Source organism: Poecilia formosa, unplaced genomic scaffold (genome assembly GCF_000485575.1).
Source record: "Poecilia formosa unplaced genomic scaffold, Poecilia_formosa-5.1.2 Scaffold6, whole genome shotgun sequence".
Taxonomy (NCBI): Eukaryota; Metazoa; Chordata; class Actinopteri; order Cyprinodontiformes; family Poeciliidae; genus Poecilia; species Poecilia formosa.
Genome location: NW_006799945.1, coordinates 5,383,842 through 5,407,044, shown reverse-complemented (window position 1 = coordinate 5,407,044; position 23,203 = coordinate 5,383,842). Strand labels below are relative to the sequence as shown.

At 36.9% G+C, this 23,203-nt stretch overlaps 1 protein-coding gene across 7 annotated transcripts in view; it reads right to left on the bottom strand.

Annotated features, from left to right (window-relative positions):
• rgs3a (regulator of G protein signaling 3a) overlaps positions 1–23,203 on the bottom strand; it is a 142,029-nt gene that overhangs the window by 66,947 nt on the left and 51,879 nt on the right. For 5 of the 7 annotated variants that reach the window (XM_007569450.2, XM_016680430.1, XM_007569467.2 and 2 more), the window contains 5 exons: positions 21,725–21,764; positions 21,199–21,542; positions 19,281–19,358; positions 15,687–15,798; positions 10,834–10,877 (listed from right to left, as the gene is read on the bottom strand). In XM_007569450.2, coding sequence (XP_007569512.1) covers positions 10,834–10,877; positions 15,687–15,798; positions 19,281–19,358; positions 21,199–21,542; positions 21,725–21,764 — 618 coding nt within the window. Of the gene's footprint in view, positions 1–6,701; positions 6,872–10,833; positions 10,878–15,686; positions 15,799–19,280; positions 19,359–21,198; positions 21,543–21,724; positions 21,765–23,203 lie in introns of those variants that run through there. The other 2 variants (XM_016680429.1, XM_016680438.1) reach the window with 2 other exon arrangements.

The window sequence follows — 23,203 nt, the reverse complement described above, 5'->3', positions numbered from 1 at the left end:
ACAGCTTGGGACTAAATCAACACAGAAAAGCAATTAATTGTGTTAGAATTTTTCAGATCTCCCGGCCCCATTTTGAACGTTTTTAGCTATAGTATACAAACAAGCTGTCTCCTTCCAAAAGATTGTTTATTTGCTTCTTTGATGTTTAATCAATGCTTCCTGATAAATTATTGAGCCACAGCATTAGAGACCATGCTCACCTTTACTCTCTTATGTTTGGTTTGTGTAATGAAAATGAAACAAATTCATCAAATTTTATTTTATTTTTTTCCATTTTGTCTCCACTGTCCTACATAACAATTCCCATCCACCTCTGTTGCTCCGTTTCAGGCAGTTCCAGGGAGAAACATTCGTCCTGACATTTTTGGGCACGAGTCGGGCTATGAATAGAACTTTACCCATTTTGTTCAAGTCTTCAGAGATTGACTGAAGTCCTCTAGGCCTGTTTCGACGCTTGATGCCCTGGTCAGTGGTGAGTCATTTGGGGAGTACATTTGCCTGTTTTTCAGGCAATGAGGTCTTTTCACGTCTGACTCCGTTTGTAGCACTTTTACAGAGTGAAAGTGTTTGGGGGGGCTCTGCAGTTAAATCTGTGTCATTGTTGCTGATGTAAGGAAAAGGGGAATTAAACCTTGAAGAAGGCTGGGAGTGTATTGATCTAAAGTGGAGCATTTAGATGAAAAGAGGACAAAGGCATAGAAAGAGAAATAAATAGACAAAACTTAAAAAGAGAATCAGCTCAGATACAGTAGCAAAAGCATTTATTGTATCGAACCTGACTGTTCAATTGCAGCGCAACATGATAAAATACGTGCTTTTTCAGACCAGGCTGAAATCAATCTGGATGTTCTTTGATATCCATCATTTAGACCGAATTGGAGTCTGTAAGGGTACGACAAAGCCTGTGATAGTCAAACACACACAAACAAGCATCCTCTGGGTAAACCAGTTCCATGTTGCTCTGGATGAAAATCTTACATTTCCATCTAAGATTGTTTTTGTGTTCCCATACACAGAGTTTCACACTACATGTTGTGAAAGGTCATAAGCGGTTTGCAAAAAGCTCCTCAAAAAGCCATGGGGTGGAGTGAAAAAAAGCTCGGCCATCATGCTGGAAATAATCCTGTACTTACTGCTTCCCGAAGAGCAAGACATTTTAAGGACATTAGAATGTAGAACCACAAACCTGAGGCAGCTCTTTCTTTTTCATCTACATGAATGATGATTAAAAAACCTTTTATTCTCGTTTAAAAATATATATGAACAACCAATGACACAAAACGGCTACATCCCTTAAAGTTACTAGCATTAATTTGTCTCAAAAGGTTTGGCTTGTTATATAAAACCCCACTGTTGTGAAGTAAAGAAAATTCATCTGATGCTAACAGATCAGAAATGCTAAAAACAGAGCAGCACTTGGAAAGGCACAGGCAAACACACCAACCAAAGATACATTGCCTGCACACCACCAGATTGAATTCTGCAGTATAATCTGGCTCTGTGTTTAGTAAATGATTCAAAAGATAAAAATAAGAAGACAACAAACTTGGACAGTGATTCACAGTCTAACAACAGTCCCAGAGACACAGGAAGGCTTGCACCTCTCATCTCCTTTCTCATCTGCCAAAAAAAGGAAATGCTTCCATAATTTAACTAGAAATCATGCTGATATAAAGAAGGATTTGCTTAAGTGACCCAAGTCACCCTTATTGTGCAATGCGTTGTAATGGAATGTCTTACTTAATTTAGACAAACAACAAAATACTGTAGAGCTCAGTAGAAAACCATAAATATGAATATTTGAAGATACAACTAATATCCATTGATGTTTCACTCAAATAGCAAAAGGAAAAAAAAATCAAACACAAAGTTTTGGTGTTTGAAAAACCTTTGGAAATTTATGACATTTTGATTCCAAACTTATAAGTTATTTTCAGATCTATTATAGCTTCTTTGCATTAAAACGGGACGCAGTTACTCTCCCTGGGTATCCCTTTTTTTTGGACGCTCTGTAATTTGTAACTTTTACTGGCTGGGTCAGGTCGCAAATGAATCCCTCCTTAATTCAACAATAGAGTGTCTGTTTTAGAAAAGGATCGCCTAAAAAGGCACATTAGCTAAAATAGCTCGTCCGCCCCCTATTCTGCCTCCTACATTAGTTCACCCCCCGTTTATAAATCCACCCCTCCACGAGATGCACATAAGACCTAATGAAACCAAATTCAATGAATGGCCACTGGTCTGCCATGGAGTAGCTAAAAATACAGACAGCATTTCCCCGTAATCAGATTGATTAAAGTGCTCCTTGGTTGAAGCCCTCCCCCTGAGCCATCTGGCAGATGAGTTTTCAGCGTGTTCGCTGTCAACACGGCTCACCTAAACTGCCTAGGTACACGTTTGCATGGCTTCAGTGGGATCTTTCTTTGCCTCACAACGCCTGGTGATAATGAGCCAGCTGAGATGTTGCGCTGCGAAGTGGCAGCCATCATATGTTTGCTATCGGAGATTCAAGCAGAGTTCGACAGTTCTGGAAACATGCCAAATGTTTTGCATTGCACTGAGATAAGAAAACTGACAGCGTTCTTGTGCCAGAACCCGATAGAGGAATCTCTGGCCTTCTTGTTCCAGGCTCAATGCCTAATTATTTCTGCATACACATACTAGAGAACAATTAATCTTATTCAATAAAAGTACAAATTCCCAAAACTAAACCATTAATTTGGCAAAAATGAAAATATCAAGGGATTTTTTTATTATTTTTTTAAACATCATTAGGTCCCTAAAACTCACTGTTGTTTTTCCACCTACTGCTCTGCCTAAGCCTGTTACTCACTGCATTGTGTGATTTGAAACAAATCTTTGGCATTCAGATAAGCCGCTTATTATTCAGTTGTGTGCTCAAGAAAAAATAAATAAATAAAAGCAGACGGCTAATTTTTTATTTATTTATTTTTATTCCAGAAGAAGTCCTCTCAAATGAATCTGACCACCACAGATGATTACAGTACTATAATTAGTAAGAGCATGTTTAATAAGGTAACCACAGCCTCTATTATGGTAATAAAATGGACTTGAGTGTGCACACAATCCAAGCAGTTAATGATGGGTAAAAGCGCAGTAGGGGATTTTAGGTTTTTTATTTGTGTGCTAATGCCAGGAAATCAAGGCCCCCAAATGGGTTCTAGAAAACACAGAATGTAAAATTGCTAAATTTTTTACAAAGAGCTCCATCAGAACCATATTTATCAGAAATTATAATGAAAGTTCACACCCACTGTCACAACAAACAGCGTCATATTCTGTTAGTCATAGTATTTTAATTGGTGCTAAGCATGGGATCATGACTCATACGTTTATGACGGACTACTATTACAAAAATTGTTCTAAGATTTGCACGTCTAAACTCTTCTGTCCAACTCTCTACTCCTCTCGCTATGATACGTTTTTCCTCCTAAATGATGACTTTGTGACTGCTGCATTTAATGGGTTTTATGGCTGCCACACAAGTGACAAGAGCTAATGATGCTGAAGCAGCCGGCTAAATCTCGCAACATAATATTCCTACTAATGTCAGTGGAACTGCTTAGACCTTCCTGTCCTCCACATTGTTTCCCTCCATTATTTTTTTTTAAATTGCCACTCCCTTTACAGCCACAGTCCACCGACATGATGATTCAGATAACTGTTCCAGACTAAATTGCCTATTAAGTGCCAATTTTCTTTGATGTTTATAATTCACACGTAATTATCCACATTGACTTTACCAATCTGTAGATTTTGCAAGATGGGATACAGTGCCTTGCCAAAGTATTCAAACCCTAAGATTTTATGAAATAGAGCATAATTGGTACATAAAAGAAGGTTAAACTTTTTACACATAAAATCAGGTTTTGACCAAACATGACCAAAAGTTAACTTTTTGAGTTTGTTGCAAAACAATATTACTGACTAATCATGCTGTGGGGATCATTTTCTTCAGGAAGAACAGGCAAGCAGATAATGAGTCTGGGGCAGAGGTTTTCCTTCCAGCAGGAGAATAACCCCAAATACACGCAGAGAGTCTCAATAGTAGGATTTCAATCAAAGCATATTCCAGTCGAAGCCCTGACCTAAACGGAAAGATGCAAAAATCGATCTTACAAACACTATCCAATCTGAATCATGTTGAGCTAACAATTGCCAAAACATTTCAGCTTGCAGACTTGCAAAGTTGGTAAAGGCCCCAAGTTCCCCAAAAGACTTGCAGCATTGATTGTGAAGTATACTGGTCCACAAAATATTGACTCAAGGTATACATGCGAATGCTACCACAATTTATTTTATCTTTCTTATTGCATTATATACAGGAAATGCATATTAAATGTAAGTCATGACTCATGTCTTATGACAGTCCGTCTTGAAGCCCATTAAAAAATCTAATTACCAGGATCCAATTTAATATCATGTTGAAATTAAGCAATTATTGGCCAAAACCTTTCACAGGCAAGCAAGCATTACTTTAATATTGCACACAGAAAGCAATTTCCTCCAGACTTGGTGGCTTTCCCACACTCTTTGGTCTATTTCTAGCTTGTTTGCCTGGTGTGAGATCCAAAACTGACATGAATGGAGCATGTAAACTAGAGTTCTTGGCACATCGCCCTTCCTATGGCCACCAGGGAGAATGACAAGCACATGACAAGTTAAGTGATGTTTCTACTTTTTTTTCCTCTCAGTTTTCTCAGGCACACTTTGTTTCATCAGATTCTTCATTAAGAAACTGCATTGATAGTTTTCATTTTATTAAGTATTATGCCCTTCCACAAAATTAAATCTGGTCGGCTCTACATGCACAGATATAAAGATCAAAAAGATAAAGATTAACCTTCTGGCTGTGTAGTCCTGAACAACATTAAGTGGTAAAATCTCCTGGTGCTATCGTACTCAATAAATGAAAATACTCTGATGAGACTTGTGTGTCAGATTAAAAGTGCCTTTGAAAATATCAGAGCTTAAGCAGGTACCAAAGGTTGGATGTAATATTTTAATTCGTAAATGTTGTGTTTTCATTAGCTGTAAGTGGAAAATCAAGATAATTAACATTAATAATGGCTGAAAAACATCAGTCTGTGTGTGTTTGATTTAGTACACAGACACCAAACTAAATGCTCTTTTCACATTTGCAGCACACAAACTGCCATTCCATATAAATTGCAAATACATTAATAATTCTGCAGTTACATTTGGATTTGTTTTCTCTCCACTTAGGTGTAAAAATACTTTACATACTGAACTTGTCCTTATCCTACTGGAATAGGGACATAAACCACTCAAAGCAGTTTATGACGACACTCTAAGCCTGTCATAGATCTTAAAGCAATAATTTTACTAAGATGAAGGCTTCCAAGTGATTAGATTTAGATATACGGCTACACGCTGCTGCCACAGCATGCTGACATACTGACTGTAAAGTCCTTTAAGTTGTGGCTAAGTCCGAGGGGAAGATGGTGCATCTTGGTTCAATTAAAGCCGTAACGGGCCGTGCCTGCCCTGGTCCTGTAATAAATGGCTATTATAAAGTAGATATTTTGCTGACAAAAGCCTCTGGGAGGCCATCATTCACAACAAGCCTTCTCACTACATGTGGCAGCTTGTATGTCATGGAGCCAATGATTCAGCTAAAAATGAAGAAAGATTCAAACAAAAGCAGAGCTGCAAAAGGAAGAAAAAAGATAATTGAAATGTAAATATTGGAAAACAAGCACCAAAAGTATATTTACTTCTGGAAATACCAGAAGTAACAGCCAGCATGACTTCTAACATAACCGGGCCTCTGATTGCACAATTTCAATTCAATTCAAACAAGTAAAAAACCCTTTAGAAATATTCTTTAAGATGCAATAAAAATTATAAAATGTGGTTACAAATAAAGTTGACTTTGGCTCAGAGGTGAGAGCAAAGCAGAACAAGTAACTGGGATATTATAGTGTGTATTACAACATCCTTGGAGTTTTACAGACTATGTGCAAGCCATCACACTGTGATTTCACCTATTTCGGCACAGCAGCTGCTTATCTAATCTCCACTCAGTCATCACATCTGAACATCGCAACAAGTGGACAGAGGATGATTAATATTTCTAAGCCAATAACATCTTACTGAATATGAGTTACATGACAGGTTCATGAGACAAAGAAAATTTGGTGTGCAGTGTAAATGGAAGTCGACTTGATGTGGGCTGAGCAAATTGGTTTAATGGTACTGATGGCCTTTAGTAAGTGAAGATTATTCATAATTTTGTTGTCATTAGTGAGGGATAGATTGGAGCAGCTGGATACTAATGGAGATTTCTCAGAAATTGCAGAAAATGACAGATGGCACAATTATTGGAATTCTCGATTTTCACAAGGAGAAAAAATATATTGTCATCCACTAAAAGACGCCCAGTGAATTTCAGAAAGATCTTTACCACTCAAATTATGTAAAGGCCATTAAATTATTAAAACGCATAGAGCGGCATCTTAGGAAAACCCAAAATCTCATCTTATACAACCAAAATAATTTATTTTCACAATTTCACCTTAAGGTTACTTATAAATCTAGGTTAACACAAATAATTTTTTTTTCTCTCTCAGCTAAATTTGGTTCATACATTTACGGTACACAGGTAGAACAGGAAATTCGGTGCCTTTAAACCATTTTAACTGTATTCTGTGACTTACATCTCCACTGTCAGAGAGCAGGTGCCGCTGCAGAGAGCTTGCTTCCCTGACGAACCGTCTCTTAGGCCCAACTCGGTCAGCCAAGTTTCCCATGATCACTCTGCGATGACCCAGATGGACTTCACTAGTCAATAATCTCCTACGCTGTCTTCTTTCCCTATATGCTTTTCCGTTTACCTTCACGACTCTCCCTTTCTTCCACTCTCCATGCGTCACTGACACACTTAGAGACACCTAACAGACACTGGACTTTCCAGACACGTAATTGCACCTCCCGCCCCTCAAATACACTCACACACGGACACACACACACACACAAAGAGTTCTTCTTTCACGTAAATCTGGGTTAGATCAGTGCCGTTCTGAGCAAGTGCTAAAATAGGATGACCTCCAGCTATGTAGGAGAAGGACAGGAGTAGACAAAGGAAAGGAGAGTCGACTCAGATGCAGTCAGAAAAAGAGAGCTTATGAGGAGAGGACTGGAGCTGTTTATACCTTTTTGAAGAACGCAGGTGTGGTTAAAGAAAAAGTATTAAAATAATCAGTGTGCAGTCATGTTTCTATCAATATGTGAAGAACGGGGAATTTTGAGTTTTAAACATCTTTGATATTTTTCACTGATGCAGCTATTTGAATTGGATTCAGTAGACTCAACAGATGTAAAAAAAAAATGTAGTACAGAAAATTCAGGTGTGTAGGATATTAACAACTCCAGAACTATGAAATAAAAATGATTTGAATTAGACGTTAAATTCATCCATTTATGAATATGATGTGCAAGTTTTCTCACTTTCTGTTTTTACTTTTCTCTGTTTTCACCATACCAGGCAACAGCAGCAGTATGTTCATTTGTGTAGGAATAACTTGGATTTAAAGATTCAGACTCTGATCCAAACCACATAAAGTCCAAGATCTTTCTCTGTATTATTGGCATCCCTGAGCAACACAGAAAAAAATATTGCACCCACTCGATGTTTAATCAGAGAGTGAATTCTTGCCATACAGTGACTCAGTTAATACTAATAAAAATCTGCATTAGCTATATTACCAGCTAATATAGATATCTACTTTGTAATTTATTTATTGATTTCATATTTTAATGATTTTTTTTTTTTTTGCATTTTTGTAATTTTTTCAAAGATTTTGAAAACTAAATATGCTACATTTGAACAAATACATTATCAGGTATTTTAAGTGAAGACGGTAGGCGGACCCAGTTTTCACCGTGCCCGTTTTTCATTTCTGCTATAGTAGCAACAGAATTAGCAACGAGACTTCTACTGACAGAACAGAAGAGTCTTACTTACAGTGTTTAAGGAAAAAAATCAAGCAATAAGAAGTGTGTGTCACATACATCTTTCTTATTTGCTGCTTTTGGTAGAGTGCACACAGCTGTGATCTTTGCACAGACGAGCCACAAAGAGCAATGTAATTAGAGACCGTCACTTTACGCACATTTCTCATTTGAGTAAACACAAACACCCACATGCTGTCAGATGCAGCAAAGACGGCGTTGAGGGTTGCTTTGTGTGTTTACCTTCGTCTGTGATCAGAAGTGCTCAACAGTACAGTCTTTCATTTTTGCCTCTCCAATTCTGCAATTTACGTGTGCATTTCTTCAAACGCACAAATAAATTTAACAAAAAAATAAAAATGGGGGGGCAAATGTGAGCAAGCTTTTATATCCCTTGAACATTTTTGTCATGTTACATTCCCAAACCACAGGATTTTATCCAACAGAGCACCACAAAGTAGTGTGTAATTTTGAAGTGGAAAGAAAAGGATGTATTATTTTCAAAACTTCTTACAACAAAAAAATTCTTAGGAATGCAATGTGCATTTGGATCCAGTCTTCTTTATGTTGATATGTCTAAATAAAGCTAATTACAACCAGATGCCTTCAGAATTCACAGAAGAAGAAAACAGGAGTTGAGCCATTTGTAATTGATTGCACCATGATAAACTGTGAAAAAGCTCAAGAGGTACAAATGCTTTTAAAAGGCACTGCACACCACACTACCTGAATAATAAAAGAGATGAAAGAGTGCCTTTATAGATTATTTGACAAATTCCTTCCTTAAACAACATGGTATAAGTAGTTTAAATGGTAAATGTTAAATAGTAATGATACACTAAATCATTCCCGCAGTACTTCCAACAGTGGCTGTGAGCAATATGAGCAGCAGTATGAGTTGTGTGCTATTTACTGCAGCTACTGTTTTCTCCCTGAGGTATGAAATAAACTGCTGACGGCTGTATCAACTATAACAGATGACTTCGGATTTTATGTTTGTGTGTGTGTGTGTCTGTGTGGTGGCATCTCCCAGAAACACAGAACGAATAAACCTAAAATAGGACAAAGGAAGTTGCTGCCACATCTCTGTCTGTCTTTCTGTCTGACATCTGTCATGCGGAACGGCTGCATTAGTTTGCCATGATGGGGGATTGGAGGAGTGCTGGTGAGGTTTTCTCAGCTCACTGTTTTGCAGGGACATCAAGAGGTCTTGTCAAGCTTACAGTGTCGAACTCTGTCACATTGCCGTTACTATGATCTAAAAATATAGGTTTGACTTTTTATTGCAGTTTCGACAGCATATTTAAAGGAACAAACGACTCCAAAGTGCAAGCCAAAGACAAAATCTACAAAACAGAAGCAGTACAAGAGTAAAATGTGATTCTGAAACCGTTTTCGCTCCTCAATCCAAGAGCTGAAGCAACCACTCTTAGAGACTTACTCATACTCAAAGAGTTTCTCACTTCCATTTCTATTTATATATGTCACCTAATTGGATAGCCTGCATAATATTGGAAACTTTTCCTTCTTCATTTTTCCGCCTAAGGGACCAACAGTAGACCGTGCTCATTCTGTCTGGAAGTTCAGGGAGGGGAAAAAGGATCCTTTAAAAGATTCATAAGCTCCTAATGAGGTTGTACAACACATTTCAAATGATAAAATAGTGTGACAATGTGTGTTTGTGTCCACAGTAAATGAAGTTTGGGTTTAGTGAAAATCTGCTCTGTGGGAGAAGTAACCAGAAGGTGAAATACCTGACAGCTTGTAGTCTGTCAATGTGACTTTTTTATAAATTTATTTATTTATTTTTTTCAAATTTGTTTACAACAAGTTTCTTTGTTTCCTCACATTTTTGGTCTCAAGATAAACCATTTTGGGGATAAAGTTTGGAAGATTTTTAATCCACTTAAAGATGTGGCCAAACTGTTAGTATCTTGCCATGTAAAATTGCATTTTAAAAGAGTCTAAACGTGAAGAAAATGGCACATTTTGAGAAATTCAACCCCTTGAAACATCCATGAAGGGTGTAATCTAGTTAGATTTTTACTTTTTCTGTATAGTGAATGTATATTGGGATAAAGAGTGTCTGGATGGATGGACAGACGTAATTTCCAAGTTTCGTTAATTTTTATGTCCATATTTTCATACACCTTTTGCACATTTTCTCACAACAGGACAAAGTGAGACAATGATTGCACACAACTACTTTGAAAATGGAAGAAATCCAGATCCTTGAGCAAGATATAAGGCAGCTCTAACAAAACGTCCATCAGTTCAGGACTTTAACACAAACCTGCAGTTTTTATATGGCATTAAATCTGAAAAAATCTCAACCACTCAAGAGTCATTTTCTCCTTTCTCTTTCATCTCAGAGGGCCAGCATGAGAGCTCTAACAGCAGATGGAAGAAAATCTGATCATTTTCATAATAACTTGAATCATCTGAGCAGCTCAACAAATCCCAGTGTAAACAAACAGATTAATGACATTTGCATATATGTTGAAATGTGCTACATTTCTGGATTTTTGCTTCTTCAAATCTTATTTGCTTGATTGTAAAAGAGCCACCTGAACGTATAGGTTTATTTCACCAGTGCAGTTGTGGAATAAATGTGGAAAAATCTTTGTTGCATGTTTGTAAGAAGAAGCTCTCTGAAAGACAGAGAAGACATTTTCATTAGTGCTTTCTGCTAATCCTCAAAGTCTTCCCTGTAATGTGATTTTGACCACAGTCTATTGCCCCTCTGGCTCACAGACAAAACAGGCTGTTAACATTAAATCCCACATTTTTCTCTTCTTCTTCTTTTGCTTCAGAAAACACATAGAATCCTTCTCTTACCTCGGTCATGTGAATCAGGTAGAATCTCATCCCATCAGTATAATCTGTAAAACAACAGAGGATTCATAAGGTTATGTTACATTTTTGTTAAGGAACGCATTTCCTTAACAGCCACCTTTCCTCTGGTTCCCTTTTCACACACTTTCCTCCATCTTGTCCATAAAGCAGCACTGTTGATTTCCAATTCTGACAAAATAGTTTTATTGATGGAAAGCTTTTACTGTGGGGTCAGCCATATAGACATCCTTCCATAACTCACAGAAGAAGCACTGTGGGAGACAAGCCTGTGGCTCTGGAGGCAAGATAAATGGTTTTAATCGAGTGACCATGCACACTTAGACCTACACTCACAATATGCAGTGGTGATGTTTACCTCTGTGCCCATATAAGAGCACTCATCCATAATTTACACCACGTTAAACACAGAAACAAATACAAAAACATAAAAAACGAGTGGAATATTTTATTCACACTTCATGGTAATTTTTTTTCAATACCTGCCTAATCTGTTCTATTTTTTCACTGTCCCTAAAGACATACATGAATCCAAACTATTCAAATTCATACTTTAATAGATATAAAGAATACAAAAATAAAACAGAATATAAATGCTAACTAAATGAGCACAGGCTTAATTTGATCTGCCTTGGTTTAATTTTTAATGTTCTTTAAAAGTGCATCCAAACATCATTATAGTTACTCAGACAGCTTATTTGGTTTTTCCCTGCTCTATTCTGTAGCTCAGGCTATTAAAACCGCCGCATTAGGACAAACATTTTTGTAGCTTTCTATTCCAGAAGCTGACAATGCAACATTCACTTTCACATCCAGTCACTGTAAAAATAAAAAAGAAAGGATACGCACTTTCATTTGTAGTGTGTGAAGTATGTCAACAAAGTAAAACTCAATTGGTCTTTGCCAGCTTCCAGAATTGTTTTATTTTTAAATCGGCTTCAAATGTACAAAATCATAAAACAAATGTCACTGTGATTATTTATTGAACAAAAAGGGAAACCTAAGATTGAAAAGGAAAAATCTGGAAAAACCCAACAGCTAAAGCTGAAGCTAAAACCTAGAGTTAAACGTGAGCTCATTTTTCTGACAGCTGAGGCTTAGCCCAAACTGAGTCATGGAACAGCAGCAAATACTGTATACGACACAATAGCTGGGAGAAAAGCTTCAAAACAATTGATTTCAAAAATGTATTTGATTTCAAAATAGTAGGATGGCTGTGACTGAACTTAAACAGTGCTTTGCACAAACAGAGACCTGCTATTGTAAACAATAAGTACGCACGGGGAGTACTTATCTTTTTTGCACAGGGTTTTCCATTTTGGCTTTTATCTTTGTTCAAATGATAATAACAGCGTGGAAGCCTTAGTCTGTTTTTGTAAAAATATGGCTAAAGATGCCAATACTTTTGAGCACCCAAGATAATTAAAATTTTTTTTTATGTGCTGAAACCTCTGGAATAAAAAGAGGTTGTCGTTACTATAAATGCACCCATTTGTGGAGGTTTTTAAGGGGAAAATATGGCCTCCTGAATTGATAGCAGTTATGGGGTGCTGTGGCGGCACCGGGGCAAAAGCACAACCCATGTATGGAGGTCTTAGTCCTCGACGTGGCCGTCACAGGTACGAATCCTGGCCAGAAAACCCCCACTGCATGTCTTCCCCCTGTCTCATTACCCACTTTCCTGTCTGACTCTCTCAAATAAAGGTCACTACAGCCAATAAACCTTCAAAAAAAATGAGTAGCAGTTAATCAATTACTTTGGACAATTTGATATTATTCAACTGAAGTTAGTTAATTTTTATTGCTATTGTCGTTACATATTACTTGAAGCTAATTTAAAGGAGCATTTTGTTCATTCATTAGTTCAAAATATCGCCAATTAATGTTTTATATTCATTATTTAGGACAAATACACATTTATGAACTTTCTGAATGTCCTGAATTTTGTTACAAGATAAAAGGACGTAACACAAGGACAAGATATACAGAGTATCAATTCAACACTGACATTTTCTGCAAGTAACAGTAACAACTGATGTAAAGCCAAGTTCCCATTTCTAATTGTTTATACCCAACAGCAGAGGTCGCTGTTGGATAACTATCTGATTCCTAAAAACCAGCAGTCTCACCAAAATAAAAGCACTAAATGAGTAAATATTGACTTTAAACCTGCATACAATCAATAATGGTTTTATTTAACATTTTTGCCCCTTTGTTATAAAGTTACAAAAATAATTGTTTAATATTTGAAAACATTTTATGGCAGTGGTATTTTATTGGATCACTACCAAGGATCATAATGTTTTAATAGCTTTAAAAAACATAAAGTAGACAAACATTTTACCACAGTAAGTTTCTGAAGCTAGTTAACTTTGTATAGTACTGAGCAGTCTATTTAACTTATCCTGATTAGCAAGAGTTTTGGATGTCTCCGTCTCTTTTTCTGCTTACTTTTTTTTACTAAGCTGCAGATAATAATTTTTCTATTTTCTTTTTTTACAAGGCTGCTTCTGACTACTGGATCATTCATAAAATGATGACTGGCTGCATCCTTTCGCACAGGATTGAAGACCAAAGGAGGAATATATTGTGCTAGATTGTAAAGACAATGCTTGGACTACATGTTCTTCTTTGCTTTTGTCTTTTATACTACTTTTGTTGTTTCCCACGCTCCTCAGGCTAGTATTGGGGTAATGGGAACACAGGAAAGCCCCTGTATTGAACTCGTCCTGTGTCATTACATGCACATACACAGACAAGTCCAACACGCCCTCACTGAAACAAACACAATCCCCCGGCGCCTCCTTCCTGAGTGACGCTGCCGAAGTGAAATAACAATGACAGGCTGCAGGGTGGAGGTGAATATCTGTAACTGTGTGTGTATCCCCTCACAAAGCAGACACACAGACCCTTTTGAATCCTTAGTCTGGTGGCTTTTGATTGATAGGGTGCTGCAGGGAGGTCAGGAGTGGCCCAGAGGAGATCAGCGGTGTCCAGAAAGGACAAAGCAACTCACATCTGCATTTATGGTTTTGTATTATGAATATAAAAAGTACTCCATTGTCCATTGAGCATGCTAATACTGCAACCGAGAACCAAGTCAGTGTTTTGAGGTTTCTGATGATCATCATTAGTACTCAATTACAGACCTGATTGCACACATGCTCAATTCTCACTCAACAAGTTTCTAAGTATTAGTTGCATCAGAACAGGCAATCATTTTATAAGTAAAAAAAAAAAGATTATCTTTAACTTCATGTCTCTTGAAATTTAACTCCTAAATAATGGATTTAAGGCCTCACAGAGAGCTTGACCACATCCTTTTTAGAAAGCTGTGTTCAATTTCACTATCTTACCCACAGACCTGAATGCCACCACATCTGCTAAATCAAAAACATAAACAAAACCTTTCTGAAAACAGGAAGAAGCCTAAGCAATCTCAAAATTATTTGGCCTCATTGCAAAAGAAAATACAACAACAGATGAGAAACAGATTGACTGATGTCTATTAGTCTGGAAAGAGTTGCTCAGTTTTTCCCCACCACAGGTGGCCAATAAATGGAGAAACCATGGAAAAGGTGTAAACCCTCCCAGGAATCACATTGGCAACTCATTTAGGAGGGTACACAAGAGCCCAGATCGTAATCTAAATCACTGGAGGTCTCACTTGCCAGAGTTATGTAGACAAAACTGTTGGAAATGCAACAGTGTGTCCGTGTTAAGGTGTGTGTACTTGATTCAACAATCAAAAAAGACAGAAGAAAATATTGCATCTACGGGACAGCTCCAAGAGCAAAATTACTGCTCGTCAAAAAACATGTTGACTCCCAAGACTTTCTGAAAAGATTCTGTGAATTGATAAAAAAAAGAAGTAGTTTTTGGAAGCTTTTGGATGCTTTTTTCCCTCAATAAAATAAATCACCAGTTGAAAGCAGTTATTTAATCTTTATATTGTATTTATGGCTGATAATAAAGTTTATTTGATTATCTGAAACATTCAAGTGAGATTAAAAACAGGCAAAAAGCAGACAAAATCTGCATTTTTGCAGATGCAGTTAAGTTATCTCTTTCTTAAAAACTGAGGTTAAGCTCTCCGTTGGTACCCTCTAATTGCTTTTGTTCACCACAACCATCACTGATGTTTCCGTGTAAATGATTTCAAAGCCACAGTTTGCTTCTGCAGAAAGTGTCTTTTCTACACTTTCACCCCACACTGATTTGCTAAGACTCTCCACTCGGTATAACCCCACTCACATTTATGAATCACAGAATTGAAACAACGCTAAAGTTGTGTAATGATTAATATCCGGCTGTGCCTACTTATTATCTGAACTTGACGTTGGCTGCAGCAGGTTTCTGAACAATGCAGTGATCAGATTTCAGGTTTCTCTGTCCAAGTGTGCCCGTTCTGTCTTGGCTCTGGGCCTTTCATGCCTCTGGACCCTGCCCTCCGTTTCCGCACACTACTCAAAAACACAGATTGTTTACAGCATGCCCTTATTTATTTGATTTGCTCGGTTACTGTGTGACCCTGATGGGCTTGATGTTCCCTGCATTAGGCCTGAGAAGCCAGTTGTTTACGTCGAAGCAAAATAAGAAGACAAAGCAACAGGAAATTTGGCACTTATTCAAATATACTTCAGTAGTACTCAACTGAAAATATCTCGACAACCACAGTACCGTATGTTTATTTCTGTTTGTGCAGTTTTTGGTTTCTCTACTTATTCAGTGTTGAATTGTGGGAGGTCAAACAAGGTTTGACTCTTGGGGGGAGGGATATGGAGCATTTCAGTTTTGCAAAATCTCTGAATCTTAAAAGGGTACTGAGGCAAACTTACCATCCTGTAGACGGAGGTGTCTGAGGTACAGGGGACTCTGCAGGACATTACATCTTCCAGGTTCATTTTCTCTCGTTATGAGCAACAGATCATTGTAGACGAACACTGTGACCTACAAGAAAACAGGGGTGGAGGGAAAGAGGATCACAAAGAGAGAAACAGGAAATTCAAAGGAAGTAAATGAAGCCAGGGGATTGGTGAGTGGGAGTGGAAGAAGAAAAGGTGATGATACTTGTGCATCATTTTGTAGCAGCTGTGGCTTACACCTTACAAACCTGTGACCAAGTAGATGCCTTTCTGACAGATCTTGCATTATGTCCAAACACAGAAGCAAATGATAGATTTATTCGAGTAAAGTTTGTAAGAAGCATTAAGATGAACAGAAACAAAAACATTTTGACCAATTTGGTTAACATGACACTTAAAGAAAAGGCCTAAAATTCATTAGTGGGTGGCTCAATGCAACGTGAAGCAAATATATAAAGTAGAAAGTGGTCAGTTTAAATGTTCAAAATTTCAACTCGGTGCTTTTGCAATTGTTGCTTCCTCTTAAGGGCCTGAGAAAGCAGGCAGGGCATTTTAGTTGTTGCCTATATGTGTGAAGTGTGTTTGTGTGTGTGCGCGTGTGTGCGTGTGTGTGAAAGACAGAGAGATCACTTCAGTTTGAAAGTGTAAAAATTTGAGTGGGTGGAAGATAATGCAAGAGCGACCCAACTGTTTTCACACTGTGAAATGAGCACTTTGGCATTGCACTTGATGTAACATACACAAATAAAATACATATAAAGTCTCTAAATGATCTCAGAAGTTTCGGCTTTGGTTCTGTGAGTCTCCATTTAATGCTTCCTTTGGATTCCAATTCATTTATTAATAATAAAAGTCCTTTGAGAAGTCAAAAGTGAAAATTGGAAATGAAGAACACAATGCCTGTGCAAAATAAAATCGGCAGGTAAAAGTTTGTACTCTTAGGTACGTGAGACAGTTTTTACCAAACACTGAAAATGATTCCATCTCTTGGTACACAAACAACAGCGAATGGCAAAGGTTTTCTGCCACTCGGTGTGAGAAAGCAGTTGTCGTTTCATCATGCAAGTTCCATAGGAAGTGGATGGAGAGGGGGTAACGTCACGTCCGTAGAGGGGAAAAATAAGAAAACACAATCCTACCAAGTTCAGAAAAGAATGTTTTGTGATCTACGAGAAGCTACCACAAATATCTAAGTATTTTGGTTTAATACTATGTTAGCTACATTTTAAAATACTTAAATGTCACGAAAAAGAAACTTGAAATATATGGGTTTGAAACTGATTGGTTATAGGTATGTAATAGAAGTAGGAACTAAGTAAATGTTAATCCAACAGCAGAACCTTTAATTATATAGTCCATTCAATGCATTTTCTATTTCAATAATAAAAACCCAAACTAACCTTCAGGGTTTTTATTTATTTATTTATTTATTTTTTAAATCCTCAATATATGCCATCAAAGTATTGCCATCATCCAGCCAAATACCATTCTTTGGAGAATATCCCTTAATTTGTCTCTGATATCTCCCCTGGGTGAAAGTCACAACATTATCTGAGACATAGAAGTTGTTAATTAAATACATCTTGGATTTGATTGTATTAAATTTGAAAAAAAAAAAAAAACTACTTTAAATGGAATTTCAAGCTTCTCCACAGAGCCGTCAAAGTCGAGCCATTTGAGTGAAGCACAGTCTCATCTGCATAATGGTGAATTTTAGCAAAGCAAATACTCTGATTTAAATAAAATGAAGAACACATTTAAATAAATGTCCTTGTCAAGCAAACAATGACAAGTTTAAAAAGTCACTACTTTTTTATTATAGATTGTTTTGGATCAAATATGTAATTGACAGCATAATTATTGTAGTTTTATTATTGCATTCTTCTGTTTTATAAATACTCTCAATAATAAAAAATAGAGAAATACTAGCCAATTCTCTTCAATAAAAACTCCACTGCCATACACAAAAAGACCTTGCATAGCCAACAATTTGTGTGAACAGTTGTCCCCCACACACACACAGACTCACTCAACTCTCATAAAGCTGCAACAACAGACACAGAGCACAAAACAGCTTGTTTAAAGAAGCAGAGTGGAGAGAAACTCCCTCATGACAAACATTGGCAGCAAAATATTTGTTTTATAACCCCAACGAGAATCGACTGCGCTGCATTCCAGAGATCACATGTACTTTACAAAAATGTGAATGATTCTGTTTTGTTTTTTTTAAGTTATTGTGGCCTTTATTTATTAGCAGCTGGACAGGAAGAAGGGCACAAAGACAAGCAGTAAAAGGGTCGTGGCAAAGAATCGAACCGGAGTCGACCGTGTTGAGGACTGTAGCCTCTGCATACGGTATGCCCCCTCTAACTCTGAGCTATCTGGCACCCAAAATATTTATTTTAAGAAAAAAAAAGACACCTTTTGCAGACCAGCCTACACTGACCTTACTTCACTTGTACATTTTAAATGGTGAAAGGGGTGGTTGGCAACCATGCATTTTTTTCATTAGAGTTTTGGAAGCAGAAAGATGTTATGTAGGTACTGTGGTCACAATTAAAGCTTTGACTACAGAATTGTAGCAGAACATGGGTCACAGATTTTTCTGCCCGATTACCCACATTCCACTGGCCAAAATTTATTAGTTTTATTGCACACCGACATGAAAAAGCAGGATAGCACAGGATGATATTTATAACATTCAAGCAATTGATGCATAAACAGTATTTTACATTTATGGGGCAGAAATGATTATCCTATTTTTCATATAGATGAACTGCATTAAGTGCTGCATAATGCAGGTTATTCTAAAAATGTTTTGTTTTTTATTTGCTAAATCATTTCTTCTGAATCATATCTGTAGATATCTGTTGGACTGAAACATGTGACAGTTCAGCGTACAAAATAAAAGTATTAAGGAATCTCTCTACTGCCTACCGACCTCTTATGCAAATGCTCCACATTTTTCTGTGGATGCAAAAATGCATGCAAAACCACTCTAATATGCACCAGTGGAATAGAGAAAAACTTTTGGTCAAATAAAAAGATTCTGTTCTATTCTCTGTACAATGCGTATACCATGGTTAATGCAATGCAAAACAAAAAATAATAAAAGAAATACACACAAAATGTTTGCACATTTTCCTCCTATTTGGTTCTGTCCATTGCAGAAATATTTAATAAGTGCCACAAAGTCTCATTTAATTAAATTTTCTGTGCATGACATAAGCAGCTTCAAAGCATCAAGTTACTTCCAGCAAAACATGAGCAATTGAGAAACATGTGGTAAAACAATTTCCTTGACAGCCAAAGTCAGAAATAGTATTACGTCCTGATGTATTTTTTGCATGCAACAGGGAAGCACCAAAATTAGTGAATACTGTTCTCGGCCAAGTGATGCATCCTACTTTGAGGTTTAAATAGCTTTCCAGGTAAACCACTTCAAAACATGACAAATTTTTACATCGCTAAAAAGGTTTGCGATAACTATTCTTATATTTACATTTCACCCAGACAAATGTGTGCACTCATTCCAGCATCCATTTTTAATGCAACGATGTGACTTACCTTTAAAGAGTGGTGCTTGCTTTCATGTAGAATCATCTCTTCGGATATGATGAGTGTTCGGCTGCACAGATCCAGAGGCTGGTTGCAGGAGAAAATCAAATTAGCAAAAATTCTTTAGTACATTAGCAATATGCAAAGCAATTATCAAATCCCACAAAGCATTAAACCGTCATCACTGCTGTACTCATGAGCATATGTTAAGGAATTTGCTAAGAAACAAGTACAACTGCATGTAACTGATAAAAAAATGTAAAATACCAAGTCCATTATGATTCCTTAATCCAACTGATCTGGTCAATCTCAAAGAGCCAGTATGATCTTTTTTAAACTAACAAAAGCACAACTGAAAGTTTCTCTACTGAGAATCAAAGTGAGTCATGACACAGAAGCAAAATGTGCGGTGACAAAAGACTGACACGAAAAATGCACAAGTGCCACAACGTGGGAGGAGGGGGACTTCCTCTGAAGTCCAGGGTGTGAAAAGGGCCTGTTTCAATGTCTGTGTACATTTTCAAAGATATAAATTTCAGAGGGGTTCTTGACAGAAAAAAAACTATTGTAGTAGCAAATGTTTTCTGACATTGTGGCCATATTTCTAAATTTTGTCTTTGATATTCAGAGCATGGTGTGTTTACATGCAGAAGTGATTATTTAGTAACAAAGCACGACTTCACTAAAGTCCCATCTGCTTCCTACTTTTTGACTTTGGAGTTTTCACTCCTGCTCTAAAGTTCAGTAGTACATTTTTATCTGCAGTGATTCAAGTGAAAAGTTGAAAAAACTCCAAAGCCAACTCTAACATAAAACATATGCTTATTTATTTGGCAACTGTACGTTTATTACCCCCGTATGGCCACATTAAACAATGATCTGCAGTCTCTTTATACAACTGCTGTAGCCTTAAGGCTAAAATTGTGCGTTTAAAATCAACTCTTGCATAATGCCGTATGAAAATAGCAAACTCATGACTCATGATTCAAAAAGTGTAGTTAAACTAAAAAGGCCAAAAATATATTTTAGTCACAAACTTTAAATATATTTCCTCTGAGCCAAATTCATTCACGGAACAGCCTGCACATGCTATATTTATACCTTTCTCTTGTGAACACAGAAAAGCTCACAGAATTTTGTAGATTTTTAAGAGTTAGTTTTCGGAGACTTGTCATCATGTGTGCTGGCGTCCATAAAGACCGTTAGTACATGTAAAGAAAGACTGAAAACACCATCTCAACTCTAAAGTAAAGAAGTCGCAGCTGCATGTTGTGCAGAATAGACAGATACACTTAAAAAAAAAAACTAGATAACAAAATGAGGAAGGGACATTATGTGGAACTACTAAAGCATTTCAGGACGCCAAGCAGGAAATGAGCTTGGGAAAAAAAAGATTTTTCCAATTGAACAATGACTGTGAGTATACAGTTGAATAAGTTAAAAGGGGTTTAAGGAATTAAACTCACTCATATTAGTGGATGGGCAGAGCTGGAAAGGTGTATGCAAGCAATGCAGCACCTGATCTTTAATCAATTTATAAGTAGTTTTGTCATGAGGACTTGGCCAAAATGAAAGCAAACTAAGAACCTTGTGGAGGGATACTCACATTGTTTGGTCATATTGTTCGAAGACAGTGTTCACAAACATTATTAAAATGTCTCTTCAGAATTTTAAGAATTTTTTTTTTTATCTCTCAAAGATTTGCTCTCTGATTAAAAATGCATTCTGACTGGATGTCAAAGTGGAAAACAGGGTGTTGGCTTAAAAAAACAATCTATTTCATCACAGATGTTAAAAGCCTAACAAGGAAGATGTGAAATACTACCATGGTAAAATTCAATTCATTAGTATAGCAAAATATGAAAATTTAAGACAAGCCGTGTCAAAACTCACAGCTAAAGCATTAAAGAATATAAGACTGACTAACCTGAACAAATATGGGGAAGATGAGGATCTTCGGCGCGACTTTGACATACCCATAATTGGCGTGTGGAGTATGTGAGCGGACAATCGTACAGTTCTGGTAGTTAGCAAAATTGGCATTCTGTTGTTGATAGTTAGCTAGGCCGACAGTGGGGGAGGTGGACGAGCCTTTTGACGCCTTGGAGTTGTTAGATCGTCGCAGGAAGCCAGTACGGCTGGAGAAGCCTCCACCACCATTGCCACCACCACCAGTAACACCCCCAGAAAAAGCATTACTGCCACCAGCACTGCTCTGAGGCTGTGGACCAGTAGTCTGCCGTGTGGAGTACAACCTGTTGTAACCTGAAGCTAAGAAACACATCAAAAACATAAAATCATCACATTTTTTTTTTGATTTTCTACTAAACCAATGCAAGAAAACAGTCAAGTCAAAAGAACATGGTAAGTTTAAGAGATTTGGAAAAACAATAAAGTGTGAAGGTTTAGATTCAAAGTAATAATGAAAGCATAACTTAGAGTGCATGTCCTACCTAATGTACCCTGGTTGTCGGTATACACAGGCCTCAGTATCTGAAAGCAAGCAGGATGAAACAACACTGAGATTGTTTGTATCAGCAAATCTATTAGTTACAATCAATAAAATTAAAAGATCTTTTCAAAAAAGTCTAAGCTAATGTATGCCACAGACTACGCTAATTGTAATTAGCAAAACATTTTAACACTAATTGGCTGTAAGAGTTTATGATTTCTTCTAGCAACGATTGATGCTGTTGACTCAGGTTGCTGAGTTACGTTTGTTTTTTTTCCACTAAGTTTAAGCCATTATCTGCAGTTTGGGATCATCCATCTAATCAGTCTGTGAACCCCGTCAGGTATTGCTGGTCTCATTGTTATACAATATGCAGCAGAGGAAGTCAGTGCCAGATATACTAATCAGATTTATGTGGAAGTTAAAGAAACATTTGGGCAGCAACGCAACATTTTAGGATATTTCATTACTCTAAAAGTACAATGCAACAGAAGAGTTGGTGTGCGCTTTCAAAGCATTTTTGTGAACTACAATACTTTGTTCATTTGAGATGCCACAAACATGACCCATTTCCAAAGGGCCGTTATTATTTTTAGCCTGTCTAAACCCAACAAAGCTCTGCTTCCCTTTTGTGCAGAGACTGATTTTTAAGCTGTCTGAAGCGAAATGTTTACTCAGAATGATGGTATGTGGCTCTTTTTCCTCGGGCTACACTTTTTTTTTTTTCAATAAACTAGTCTGTTATTTCTGTGAGTTTCTCTGCTTTATCTCCTGACATCTAACTGCTCTTATGACTCAGATAGTAACACTCATTTTTGTCCTTCTAATGAACCTTAAGCTGGAAAGCACAGATACAGAAAAGTGCAAGAGGAGTACTTGTAACACAAAACACAGACAGCTTCAAGTGACAGACATAAAAGTAAGAACAAAAGGAAAAGGATGAGTTAGTTAGATAGATTATAGATAATTTAAGCTCTTTTAAGAGATTTGCTTAATGAAAACAGCCTTATATGAGCTGAGATGCATATTTTACTTCAACAGGAACTGCAGCAGTGTTTTAAACAGGTCCTGAATATTATATTTTTGATTCAACAAGTTTGTTAGTATCGTGTTAGCTGAGGAATTCAGATCAGCCTTTTTGATTCATTTGATTCGCTTTATTTCATTTTTTATGATTGAAACTTTACTTCAAATACAAAAAGGAGTATGTTCTGTATAAAATATAACTGACATGTCATGTTGTGAATGTACATGCAAGTTACAGAAAGTATGTAACTGATTTCATTATATATACCTCAGAGAAATATTTTTGAGGATTTTCTGAATTAAAATGAAAGGTATGTATATGTAATTAAAGACACAAAGATAATGTATCTGGATGATATCTGTAGATAAATTATGCACAAAAGCATTATTTTCGAAAATGAAAATAATTTCTGGCTGGTAGAAATGTAACAAAACAAATAACACAAAAACTTGA